Raw genomic sequence first — 11,912 nt, 5'->3', positions numbered from 1 at the left:
CTGTGGTCCCGGCACTCTGGGGGGCGAGGCGGGTTGATCACTTCGGGCTAGGAGTTCGAGACCAGTCTGGCCAACTTGGCGAAACATGAAAAATACAACAGACAAACCAACCAACCAACTCAGTGACAACAAAACAGGTCTACCCTGGAGTCATACTCTATTTTTTCTATTTTTCTCCCTTTCTGATCCTTTATCCCACTTTCTTTTTCTTCCTCTTCCTTTTCCCTCTTCTTTGTCAAATAGAGGATTGAGTTATTATCACTGATCCATATAAAGTCCCTCTCTCATTTATTTTAACTCCCACCCCCCATTTCTGTTCCCCGACTTCCCATGTGTAACCTTCCTAATATGTTTGATACGCACCTTTTTGTTTGTATGCATTTTTAGAAAATGTTTATTGTTTTTGTGTGCAAAAAAAATTAATAATAAAAAAAAATCTCACACTTAAAAAAAATAAAAAATAAAAAAATAAAAAAATAAAAAAAGAAAAGTCAATGCTGCTCAGCCCTTTCCCAGGCAGTTGGCTGGGGCCAGCCCCTAAAAACAGTAGCACAAACTCCTCTCAGGTACTGAGCACTCCTGTGTGCCAGGCCCCAGCTCTACTGGCACAAACTCATGGAACCATCACCAGCCCTGGGAATGGGTACTATTATTATCTCATTTTCAGAGGAGGCAACTGAGACTCTGGGAAGCAGCTAACCTTGGAACGGGAACTGGGTCTCTGTGATACCAGACCCTGGCTTGCTCCTACCACATTGTCTTTAAATCCTTTGTTTACAGCTCGCCTTCCCCTCTCGGCTGCAGAAGGCCTGTCTCAGTCTCATTCATGGTTTTCTTTTACTCCCAGGGTCCCAAGTGTCAAAATCTGCCTAAGGAGCAAATAAATGAATGAGCCTACAAGGCAAGCCCCTTTTCGCCTTCCGGGCCCAGTTCCTGCCTTGTTTGGCATCTCCAGCTAGAGGTGGAATTGGGAGGGGGCTGGACAGAGGAATTTCAAGCTGCCTGAGGGTCAGGAGCAGAGAGGAGGGGGAGAAGGGGGAGAAAGCGAAAGTGAAGTGAGCTGGGAGCCCCTGTGAGGAGGCGCAGACAGGGAAGGAAATCTCCCGGTAATAATTCATCGGCTCAGGAAGCAGCAGCCTGGCCTGGGGCTGTGTGTGGGACCAGCCCTGCGGGGAGGGGGCCCATGCTGGCTGCCTTCCTCCTCCCCAAAGCCCAGCCTGGCTGGGGTCACGGTCAAATGGTGGCGGTGGGGGGATCCAGGTGTGGGAACAGACTCTCCCGCAGACCCTGGGTCCTAAGGGGCTCCTCCCCTGGCAGCCATGGGAAACCCCTCGATGCCTCTTCTTCCCCCAATTCTGGCCTGGATCAGGGAAGCCGGGAAAGCACAGCATGGCAGAGCTGCAGGCATCGTCAGGAAAACAGACGCGCAGAGGAGCCAAAATGCACCTAGAAGCCTTTCAACTCCACTCCCTGCGCTCTCTCTGCTACACCGGCTGCCATTCGGGCTTATTTTCAAGGCCAAGTGGATGCTGGTTTAGCTAGTGCCTGGAGAGAGCTGAGCAGCAGGCACGAGTGAGATCGAGACCCCGGCTACCACCGTTGGCTCAGCAATTCTCTGAGGAGGACACATCAGGCTGAACAATCTAAGGTTTCTAGAAGGCAAACAGGCATTGAGGAAAGATAGCCCGTGTGTGTGTGATGGGATGGTGGTTGTAGGATTCCAAGAGGTAGTGAAACCGGACAGGCTGGAGCTAGCGCCCCCACTCCCACCTGTATGACTGAAGGCCAGAGCTCTCTTACCTGTAACTCAGGGCTGCCATCCTGCAGCCTCAGCTGGGCGCAATAGAGTATATAGCACCGAGTGAGAGAGAGTAATAGAGTATATAGCACCGAGTCTGGCACACAGTAGTTCCTCAACCAAAACGTCAGTTAGGTGAGGGTGAAGAATTTATTTTGTTAATGGCTGTATCCTCAGACCTAAAACCATGCCTGGTGCATAGTAGGGACCCAACGAATATTTGTTGAATAAATGAAAGAACTACTGGTGTTTGTGTGTTGTGGTTTTGTTTTGCTTTTTTTTTTTTCTATTTAAGTTTGTCTTCAGGGACAAGACACTATCGAATCCTCATTTGGAAAGATTATAGCTTTTCTCCAAGTGTTCTCCACGGACACCACCACTACCACCAACGGCTTGTTACAAAATGCAGGTTCCTGGGCCCATTCCAGAACTGCTCAATCAGAATGGGAGCAATTTGGGACTCTGTAATAGCAAAAGCCCCTTCCCCAGTTCTTACGCACATGAAAGTTGCAGAACTACAGGATTAGAATTTGAGGGCAGGAAGACACTATTTCTCTGCAATCTGAACGTTCCGAACGAGGAAACTGAGGCCCAGAGAGGAGAAAGGGACCTGCCCGCGACTCCCTGGTGGTCCAGGCTGAGGACAAAAAGTTCGGATCTGGGCCCGCCCCGGCCGACTCGCCCAGACCTCCAGCATCTGCCGGGCTAGCTAGCCGGGAATGGGAGCCTTCGGGGTGGGCCACCAGCTCCCGGGCCGCTTTCAACCTGGGGAACGGAGGCGGTGGATGCGTCGCCATTGGCCAGGGCGCGGCGGGCGCCTCCCCATTGGCCGGGCGGAGCCCTCCGCCCCCGGCCGGGGCGGCCTTGCCATTGGCCCCTCCCTCGCCTATAAGGCGGGGGCCGGCGGGGCCGTGGGAGCGCGCGGGAGCGCACTGCGGGGCGCGGCCAACGCTGGGACGCGGCGCACGGAGGGACGCGGCCGGCGCCCATGGCGTTCGCGCTGCTGCGGCCCGTCGGCGCGCACGTGCTGTACCCGGACGTGCGGCTGCTAAGCGAGGACGAGGAGAACCGCAGCGAGAGCGACGCGTCGGACCAGTCGTTCGGCTGCTGCGAGGGCCTGGAGGCGGCGCGGCGAGGCCCGGGCCCCGGGGGCGGGCGGCGGGCGGGCGGCGGCGCGGGCCCCGTGGTGGTGGTGCGACAGCGGCAGGCGGCCAACGCGCGGGAGCGGGACCGCACTCAGAGCGTGAACACGGCCTTTACGGCGCTGCGCACGCTCATCCCTACCGAGCCGGTGGACCGCAAGCTGTCCAAGATCGAGACGCTGCGCCTGGCGTCCAGCTACATCGCGCACCTGGCCAACGTGCTGCTGCTGGGCGACTCGGCCGACGACGGGCAGCCGTGCTTCCGCGCCGCCGGCAGTGCCAAGAGCGCCGTCCCCGCCGCCGCCGACGGCGGCCGCCAGCCGCGCTCCATCTGCACCTTCTGCCTCAGCAACCAGCGCAAGGGGGTGAGTGTGCTGCGTCCCTCTCTGAGGCCGCCGGGTCGGAGTAGGCGGGGGACGGTGCCTCTCCGGGAACTGGAGAGGTGCAGGGGCCCCAACGAGGCCAGGGGGAAGGACGTGGAATTCGTGCTGGGTGCGGCACCCCAAGCCCAGGATCTGGTGTGGAACAGAACCACTGACTTAATGCCCTGTCCCCCAAACAGAAAGGATGCAGGAAAACCAGAGTTTGGGTCTGATTTAACTGCTCAGTGTGGAATATCCCCTCCAACGAAAGGTGTGCTGGTACTTCCTTCCTGCTGGGAAGACGGCATGAGGACTGAATAACAAAGACCATCTTTTATTGAGTCTTCCTGTGTGCTGGTGCGCTCTACATCCACTTTTTTGCCTTCACAAGAATCCCTTCAAGCAGGTAGTCTTTCTGCCCATTTTATCCTGATGAGGATCTGAGCATCAGAGATGGAATCACCTGCCCACATTTACTCAGTTGGGAAGCCAGGGTGCTGGCCCTGGGTTTGCCCGGTGTGTGTTGCCCCCACCTTGAAATAATTGTCCCCTGTCCTAAGATCTAGCCCAAGAGCAGGACACTGAGAAGAAAGGAAGCCACAAGCCCCAAACCGAGAGCCTGAGGTACCTAGCGGATGAGCAGTAGGAGTGAAGAAGGGGCCCCCTGAGAGTCCCCAGCCCCCAAAAGGACGTGGTGTTGGGAGAGGGCACTCTTGGGTCAGCTGGAGGGAGCTGGTGTGCAGCTCCTGCAGTGTGTCCTGAGCAAGGAAGTGGATCAGGCTGGTAGGGGTGAGCGGGGGCTGTGTGGCAGCAGAGGTGGCCTCTTGGCTGAAACCTTGCCCAGGCTCCAAAGAACCTGCTTCATCCCCAGACCGTGTGCCTTTCTGGCCTGGGCTTTTCCTACAGTAAAGAAGCCTGTCGAACAATTTGTATTCCAGCAGCTACCATTTACATCCGGAGAAACTGAGGCTGAGAGAGTACTGACTTTTGGTGGCCAAGTGGAAGGGCATGGGGAATTGGAGTTAGGCCCCTGACTCCCTGCTGTTTGATTCTCACAGCTGCCCTTGGTTCCTTGCTTCACCCTGTTCTGCGGAGGCCTCTGCATCTTGGCCTGAGACCACCCTCTGTCTGGCTCATGAGACATCCAGCCTGGTTTCTCAACACTTGGCTGCCTTAGTTGCCCTGAGTCGGTCTTCTTAGCCTCAGGCTTGTGCCCTCTCCAGGGTCCCTGCTGCTCCCAGCTGTGGGCCCCTGTCAGTACCCCAGGCCGGACTTAGAAGCCAGGAGTCGGCCTTTAAGCCTTCCTGGGATGGGAAGGCCTGAAGGGGCTCTCAAGGATACTCCCTGACTGTCTTTCACCCATTCATTCCAGTTAGCAACCCTTAGCTACCCAACAGCTGCCTTCTGTTGGCTCCGAGAACCCCAGAGAAGCAGGGTGTAGGTCCCCACCCATCCACCAGTCAGGACCTGACAGTGCAGCCCCAGGGTCAGGGCAGGGAGATGAAGATGAGGATGCTGAGGTCTGATGGTGGGGGGAGGGAAGCACAAAGGGATTCTCAGAGCCCAGAGAAAGCCCCCAACCCAGGGTGAGTGCTGACAGGGTTTCTGTGTCACATTTCTGAAGGATGCTTTAGAACAGGGGCAGGCCGATGAAGGGGTAGGAAAGGGTGTTCTAGGATTGGGGCATACAGCAAGAGTTGAGGCCTAGAGAAGGAAGAGGGAAGAGGTTAAAAGTGGCAGGAGTGCAGAGGAGGAGCACAATAGCCAATAACAGCAGTGACAGCAGCCTTCATGAGCACTGATCTGTGCTAAGTGCTCCTTATGAGTTATCATTAAAATCCTGCAACGGCCAGGAATGAGGCGCTGCGGTTATCCCCACTTGCTTAGAGGTGCTGCCAGTGGCGCAGAGACACACAGTCAGTGATGGAACCAGGATTCAAACTCAGGCCTGCCTTGTTGGGACATGGGATAGGTTACAGGGGGAAGTCCCTGTAACTGTCATGTGTCCACCCCCACAGCAGGCAGGCTGGGGGACTTCTCTGCAGGTCTCAGGCCTGTCCCACAGCTCACAGGGGCCTCCCCTGGGCCTGGCTGCTTCCCTGGGATCTGTCTATGGGACCAAGAACTCAGCCAAATTTGGCTGTGGAAACCATGCTCTCAACCCCACGGTCTCCTCTGGGAATAGGCGAGAGGGGCGATCCTGGCCAGCTATGGCCCCTTGAAGACTCTGCTGGAAGAAAACTGGCTGTCTTGGGGAGCTCTTGCTCCCTTCTGAGCTTTGGGGGCCAGAGAGCTTTAAGACCCAAGACCCTGTTCCTTTACCCTGAGCCACCACCTCCCTCCCATCCTGGCCAGTCTGGAATTGGGGTTGCCATGGAAACAGTTCCCTGTAGCATCTTTCTGTTGAAGGAGGGGTTAGGTGTGGCCCTCTGGGGTAGAATTAGCAAGTGGGAGGTGGAAAGGGGGTTCTTGTCTCTGCCCTGTCTTCCCTTTGTCACCTGGGGGTGAGGATTGGACAGGACCATCTTGTGAGGCTCTCCCTTTTTGGTATACCCAGAAGGTAGCTGGGACCAGGAGGCACTGTCAATAGACGATGCTGATAATAATACTTATGAACATTTATTGAACATTTACTGTGTTCCCAACACTGTGCCAAGGCTTTACCTCGATTTAGCCTGTGTAATCCTGTGTTAGCTTGTGTGATCCTGTAAAGTAACTCCCCTTTACGGGGGGGAACCTGAGGCTCAGTGAGATGAAATCACTTGCCTGAGGTCCAGTAGTTGGCCCTTGGCAAAGTAGGGATCGAAGCCTAGGTCTGCCTCAGTTGAGCCTAACTCCTAACCATGGTGCTTCCCGAAGACCCTTGGTGCTAAGTTCCTGAGGGACAAACAAACTGGGGTCTTGTCAGGACCTTTTTTTTTTTTTTGCAATGGAGTCTCGCTCTGTCGCCCAGGCTGGAGTACAATGGCACGATCTCAACTCACTGCAGCCTCCGCCTCCCGGGTTCAAGCAGTTCTCCTGCCCCAGCCTCCCAAGTAGCTGGGACTACAGGTGCCAGCCACCACACCTGGCTAATTTTTTGTATTTTTAGTAGAGACGGGGTTTCGCCATGTTGGCCAGGCTGGTCTCGAACTCCTGGCCTCAGGCGATCCTGCCTCGGCCTCCCAAAAGTGCTGGGATTACAGGCATGAGCCCCCATACCCGGCCATCAAGACCCCTTCTAAGCACACTTAGCAGCTTACACAGCTGCATTCACATTCGACTGCACCTTGAGATGGCAAGTAAAATCATTTTGTCCCCATTTCGTAGATGAAGAAACTGAGGTTCAGGGAGGTGAACAGTCCCAGCATTCTTCTGGGACCCCAGGTCTCCAGATGACCTCCAGACTTGGGGTGGGAGGGGGCGGCTCTCCCTGTCCCTGAGGACTTAAAGAGTAAAAGAGGGGAAGGCCAGTTTTCTAATTCAACCTTAATATTGCACCCCCTCCCCTATCTGCCCTTCTCAGCCACTCCTGCCAGAGTTTGTCTGAGAAGCCCAAGCCCCAGGCTCTGCTGGGACTGTGGCCTCAGCCCTCAAAATAGCCCTGCCTGTGAGTGAACATGCTGTCCCTGGGCTGCAAGAGCCTCGAGGGAGGCTGGGCTTGCATCTGGATGGATCTGCCCCAACCTGGACCTGGGGGTGGAGGGGGCAGGGGGCAGGGGGCAGAGCTCCCAGATGGTCAGCTGTTTCTCTAAGTGGGCTGAGAAAGCTGCCTGTTCCTCCATCATCTAGCCAGGCTCAGGGTGATGAGCATTTACAGTGGGATTTCAGACACTATCGTGTCCTGAAAACAGGACAGATTGTTGGACAACATAGATTTCTAGCCCAGCTCTTTTACAACTGGCTGGGTGCCTCTGAGCCAGTCATTCAGTGGCTGGAGGCCTCAAAAGAGGGGGTGCTTTAACATCTGTGACCTCTCTGGCTTACGGTGAGGATGAAACCCATGTGTCCAGTCTGAAAATATCAATGAAAAGAGCTGGTAGAGACAGCCGCTGTAGGAACTGATGGTTTCAGGGACTGCCGCCATTAGCCTGTATTCCAATGGCTGCCACTTAATTCAGGTGGCATTGATTGGTGCCTGCTCCAAGTCAGGTCCTGGGCCAAGAGAGCCCAGGCTGGAAATGGGACCACAGAGTGAAGAACTCCTTTTCCCTACCACTCCCTGAGATCCCAGTCCAGATCGAGGGACAAAGGAGAGACCCTGCCTTGTCCTTCTGAGATTCATCCCCATGGAATGTCCCCAGAAAGGCAGGAAGTGTTAGGCAATTTCAGGAACGGAGAAACCTTTCCAGGGAGACAAGACCTGCGAACACATTCCTGGCAAAGGGGACGCCTTGAGGGAAGTCAAGGAGGCCAGAAATCCAGTCCCCTTTTGAAGGTGGACAAGTGAGCCGCTAGGCATGCAGTCAGGCAGGGGGAGGACCACTGCGGGGCGTGCTTGTTTTGCCCATGTAAAATATTATGCTTTAAAATGTATTGAATCTTTTTTCAAGCAACAGATCATATGGGAAAGAAGTGGAAAAGGTAAAAAAGTATAGCGTGAATACAAAAATTAGCCGGGCGTGGTGATGGGCGCCCGTAGTCTCAGCTACTCGGGAGGATGAGGCAGAAGAATCACTTGAACCCAGGAGGCGGAGGTTGCACTGAGCCAAGATTGTGCCACTGCACTCCAGCCTGGCGACAGAGCAAGACTCCATCTCAAAAAACAGTATAGCGGGAGAGAGCCTCCCTCCCATCCTCTCTCCATCATTAAATTCCTCTCTGAAGAAACCCACTCACAATTTCCCATGTGCATTTCTCTCCAGCAATCACAGCACACAGGCGCATTCAGCCTGCCCCTTGCTTTTGTCCTTAAACATTGTCATTTGGCAGCAGTCCGTATCAGTCCAGAAAGGGTTTCTTCTACTTTCTGCTGCAGAGAACTTTATTGTGTGGCTGAACTGTGATTTATCTATCAAGATCCTTCTTGGTGGATACAGAAGTTAGTTCCAGTGTTCACATTGGCCTAATCGAACCTCCTTATACTCTTTCTCCCCCTCTGCAGAGTGGCCGTCATGACCTGGGGGGCAGCTGCTTGAAGGTGAGGGGGGTGGCCCCCCTTCGAGGGCCACGGAGATGAGCCTGGACCCTGGAGAAGGAGGCCAGGAGCCAGCCACTGGCTGGACAGGGAAGAAGACCCCAGGAGCCGAGCCCACCCCTTCTTTGTGTAGGGACCAGGGGACCACGGCCTGGGTCCAGGACACTCTGGGCAGGGCCCTGGGGACATCTCCACCCGATCCTGGAGAGCTGTGAGGATCCATTCAGCCTGCCCAGCTCTGACTGGTCAGAGACAAGGCAGAACTTTTGGAAAAACAAAGACTGTTGGTGACAGAGGGTGTGTGTGTGTCTGTGCGTGAGTGTGAGTGTGTGTCTGAGAGAGAATTGGTGAGTTTAAAATAAAAGCTATTTTTAAATAAAAGACGTCGTTCTGAGCTGTGGAGGGTCCTGTGGACATCGGAGGTCAGAGGTGGGCCCTCCCCTGGACCGAGAGAGAGGCACAGATGTTCCAGGGGCTGCCCTGAGCCCTGGAGGGGTGAGGGTGGGACTGGGAAAGGCAGGCAGAGACCCCTCTCCGGGAGCCACAACCAAACTTTCCTCAGTCTGCTATTTATCAGATGTTCTTAACAACTGTTAGGTGTCTGGTATGGTTGGTAAAGAAATCTTAATTTTATTTATTTTTGAATAAGGACTGTGTTCATTTCATTCACACGGTTCAAAACTCAGAAGGTACCAGAGGATATGTGTTGAAAAGTCTCCCTGACCCTGTCCTCCAGCCACCAGCTCTCCTCTCTGCAAGCAGCCTAGGGCACCGGTTTCCTGTGATGTCCCATTCGCTATGAATGATCAGGCAAATACACAAATGACAGCACACCATACACACTTTTGGCTCCTTCTTTTTTTCCTTAATCTAGCTTGGTATCATCCCAAGTCAGTACCTAAAGGGCATTTCATTTCTTCCTGAGCTACTTCTTATTCCATTTTGTGAACATGCCATCCTTTAACCCATCCCTCTTTGATGCTATCACCAACGAGGCATGTGGTTTTCCACAAGTGCAAATGAGTGCATGCTAAAGGGGAATCTTCTTACCCCGTGTTAGCTGAAATGCTGTAGAAGACCGATGACACCCAGAGGCACGTGACAGGGTGACACCCTGAGGTCCGTCCACCTTTGAAGCCCAGAGCAGCTCCTTCCTTGCCCTGGAGATGCCCCAGGTGGAAAGCCAGCACCTGTTACCCAATTACACTCCCAGGAGCCCTGGGAGGTGGAGCTGGTGTCTCCCCCGTTGCAGACCCAGCAGAGACAGCGATGGGTCAGCTGATCAGTGCAGCTAGGAGTTCTTGGCTGTCGGGCTGGGGCTGTGTCCCTGTGAGGTCAGGATCAGAGAAGCTCGAGAGGCCCAAGGGTGGGAGAGCCAGGGAAAGGCCAGGGCAGCCAGGCAGCCACCCTCTCCTCGGCAAGGTACATTCATATGCCTATTTCAACAGTTTATTTATTCAACAGACACTTTTTATTTTTTTAGAGACAAGGTCTCACTATGTTGCCCAGGCTGGTCTCAAACTCCTGAGCTCAAGTGATCTATTTCATGTTCACTGACTGCAGTCTGGCCCCAGAGTCCACATTCCTATCCCCTCTGTTCTGCCTCTACCCCACTCCCCTGCATTTGACCCTCTGAGCCTGAATTGTGGCTCCCATTTTGCAAATTGACAGATTGCCAATACCCTCCATGTGGCAGGCACTGTGCCAGATGCCACAGGAATGAGCCCGACCAACCTGGTCTTCCTCACAGATGAAAACCGAGGCCCAGGGAGATCAAGGGAGTTGTGGAATTGCCAGTCCCTAGGCTGGAGCAGGCCATGAAATTACCATGCTTAATTCCTTTGGTGTCAGAAGTAGAGGAAGGAGGGCCCCAGGGGGCCAGGGTCCTCCACCCAGGAGAGCTTTCCAAGCACCCTCTACCTCACTTCCCCGCTGTTCCAGGGACACTGGTCGTGCTTATCCTATGTCCCAGCGTGGCTGTGCTTCCCCCTTTGGGAGCTGATTAGGAAAGCACATTGCTCCCCCTGCGCCTACCCTGGCCAGGTACAGCCAGCCTCTGGCAAAGCCACAGGAAAAGGACTGTGGCCTTGTCAATGGCAGGAAACCTGGGAGCGGGGGCAGAGCAGACACTTGGGTGCTCTGGCTGGAGGCCCACTCCACCACCAGATTTGCTGGGTGGCCCCAGAGATGTTGCTTGACCCCTCTGGGCCTCCCTGGCTCAATCTCTAACTAGTAAGAGCAGCTAGAACAGAAAGATAAGTATTTGTTTTGCTTTGTGAGATAGTTTTTAATAGACCCTGTATGCATTGGTAAGTAATCCAAGTTGTATCAAATGGTATACAGTGAAAAGTACAGACCTCCCTCAGGCCCCTCCCCAGAGGCAGCTTCCTGAGTGTCCTTCCAGAAAGCTTCTATACTGATAACTGTTTCTGAAAAAATATTTATAGGTTTCTCTGACTGTGTTTTCATTGTAAAATAAATTCAAAATGCTACAAGACTCTAGAAATATCACTTATCCCAAAGACAACCACAGTGAAGACAATAATCCCACTGAGTTTTTGGTTGTTGTTTTGTTTGAGACAGGGTCTCACTCTGTCACCCAGGCTGGAGTACAGTGGCACAGTCATAGCTCGCTGCAGGCTTAACCTCCTGTCCTCAAGTGATCCTCCCACCTCAGCCTGCGGAGTAGCTGGAAATACAGGCATACACCACCAGGCCTGGCTAATTTTATGTATTTGTTTATTTTGTAGAGACAGGTTCTTACTATGTTGCACAGGCTGGTCTCCAGCTCCTGGGCTCAAGTGATCCACCTCAGCCTCCCAAGGTGCTGGGATTATAGGCGTGAGCCACTGCGCCCAGCTCTGCAGCGTTTTCGTTAAACTAGCACACGTATACTTAACAAATCATTTAAACCATGCTAAGTTTACACTTTTTTTTTTTAAAACGGATCTCACTCTGTCATCCAGGTTGGAGTGCAGTGGCGTGATCTCGGCTCACTGCAACCTCTGCCTCCCAGGTTCAAGCGATTCTCCCCCCTCAGCCTCCTGAGTAGCTGGGAGTACAGACGTGCACCACCACGCCTGGCTAATTTTTGTATTTTTAGTAAAGACGGGGTTTCACCATGTTGGCAAGGCTGGTCTCGAACTCCTGACCTCAGGTGATCCACCCACGTTGGCCTCCCAAAGTGCTGGGATTACAGGCATGAGTTACTGCGCCCAGCCAAGTTTACACTTTTTATGGAAGTATAAGACACATTCAGAAAAGTGCACAGGGTGTAAGGGTACAGCTCAATGGATTTTCACAAGCTGAGCACACCTGTACACCCAGCATGGAGATCAAGAAATGCAATTAGCAGCTTCCCAGGAGCCAGCCCCTCTTGCACATCTACTCATACTGGTTCTTTCCTTTGAATGAGACACAAAAAAGAATAAACTGACAATAAGTCTCCTTCTCTCCTAGCCACCAGCTCCAGTCCCCAGAGGCAATTGCTATGT

The 11,912-nt window shown here is 53.7% G+C and overlaps 1 protein-coding gene across 1 annotated transcript; it reads left to right on the top strand.

Annotated features, from left to right (window-relative positions):
• Positions 1 to 2,743: 2,743 nt before the first annotated feature.
• Positions 2,744 to 9,063, top strand: TCF15 (transcription factor 15). Its single transcript, XM_003273459.4, has 2 exons — positions 2,744 to 3,305; positions 8,386 to 9,063. Exons 1-2 carry the CDS (start codon positions 2,787 to 2,789, stop codon positions 8,458 to 8,460), a joined length of 594 nt encoding a protein of 197 aa, XP_003273507.2. The 5' UTR covers positions 2,744 to 2,786; the 3' UTR covers positions 8,461 to 9,063.
• The last annotated feature ends 2,849 nt before the right edge of the window (positions 9,064 to 11,912 follow it).

This window comes from Nomascus leucogenys, chromosome 13 (assembly GCF_006542625.1).
Source record: "Nomascus leucogenys isolate Asia chromosome 13, Asia_NLE_v1, whole genome shotgun sequence".
Classification (NCBI taxonomy): domain Eukaryota; kingdom Metazoa; phylum Chordata; class Mammalia; order Primates; family Hylobatidae; genus Nomascus; species Nomascus leucogenys.
The sequence above is the reverse complement of the archived record's forward strand: the minus strand, read 5'-3'. Positions and strand labels throughout refer to the sequence as shown.

Bases quoted from the DNA above. Each gene is read 5' to 3' on its own strand.
- TCF15 (XM_003273459.4), top strand. From the start codon at position 2,787: ATGGCGTTCGCGCTGCTGCGGCCCGTCGGCGCGCACGTGCTGTACCCG. The intron at 3,306-8,385 runs GTGAGTGTGCTG...CCCCCTCTGCAG, and splicing joins TCAGCAACCAGCGCAAGGGG to AGTGGCCGTCATGACCTGGG.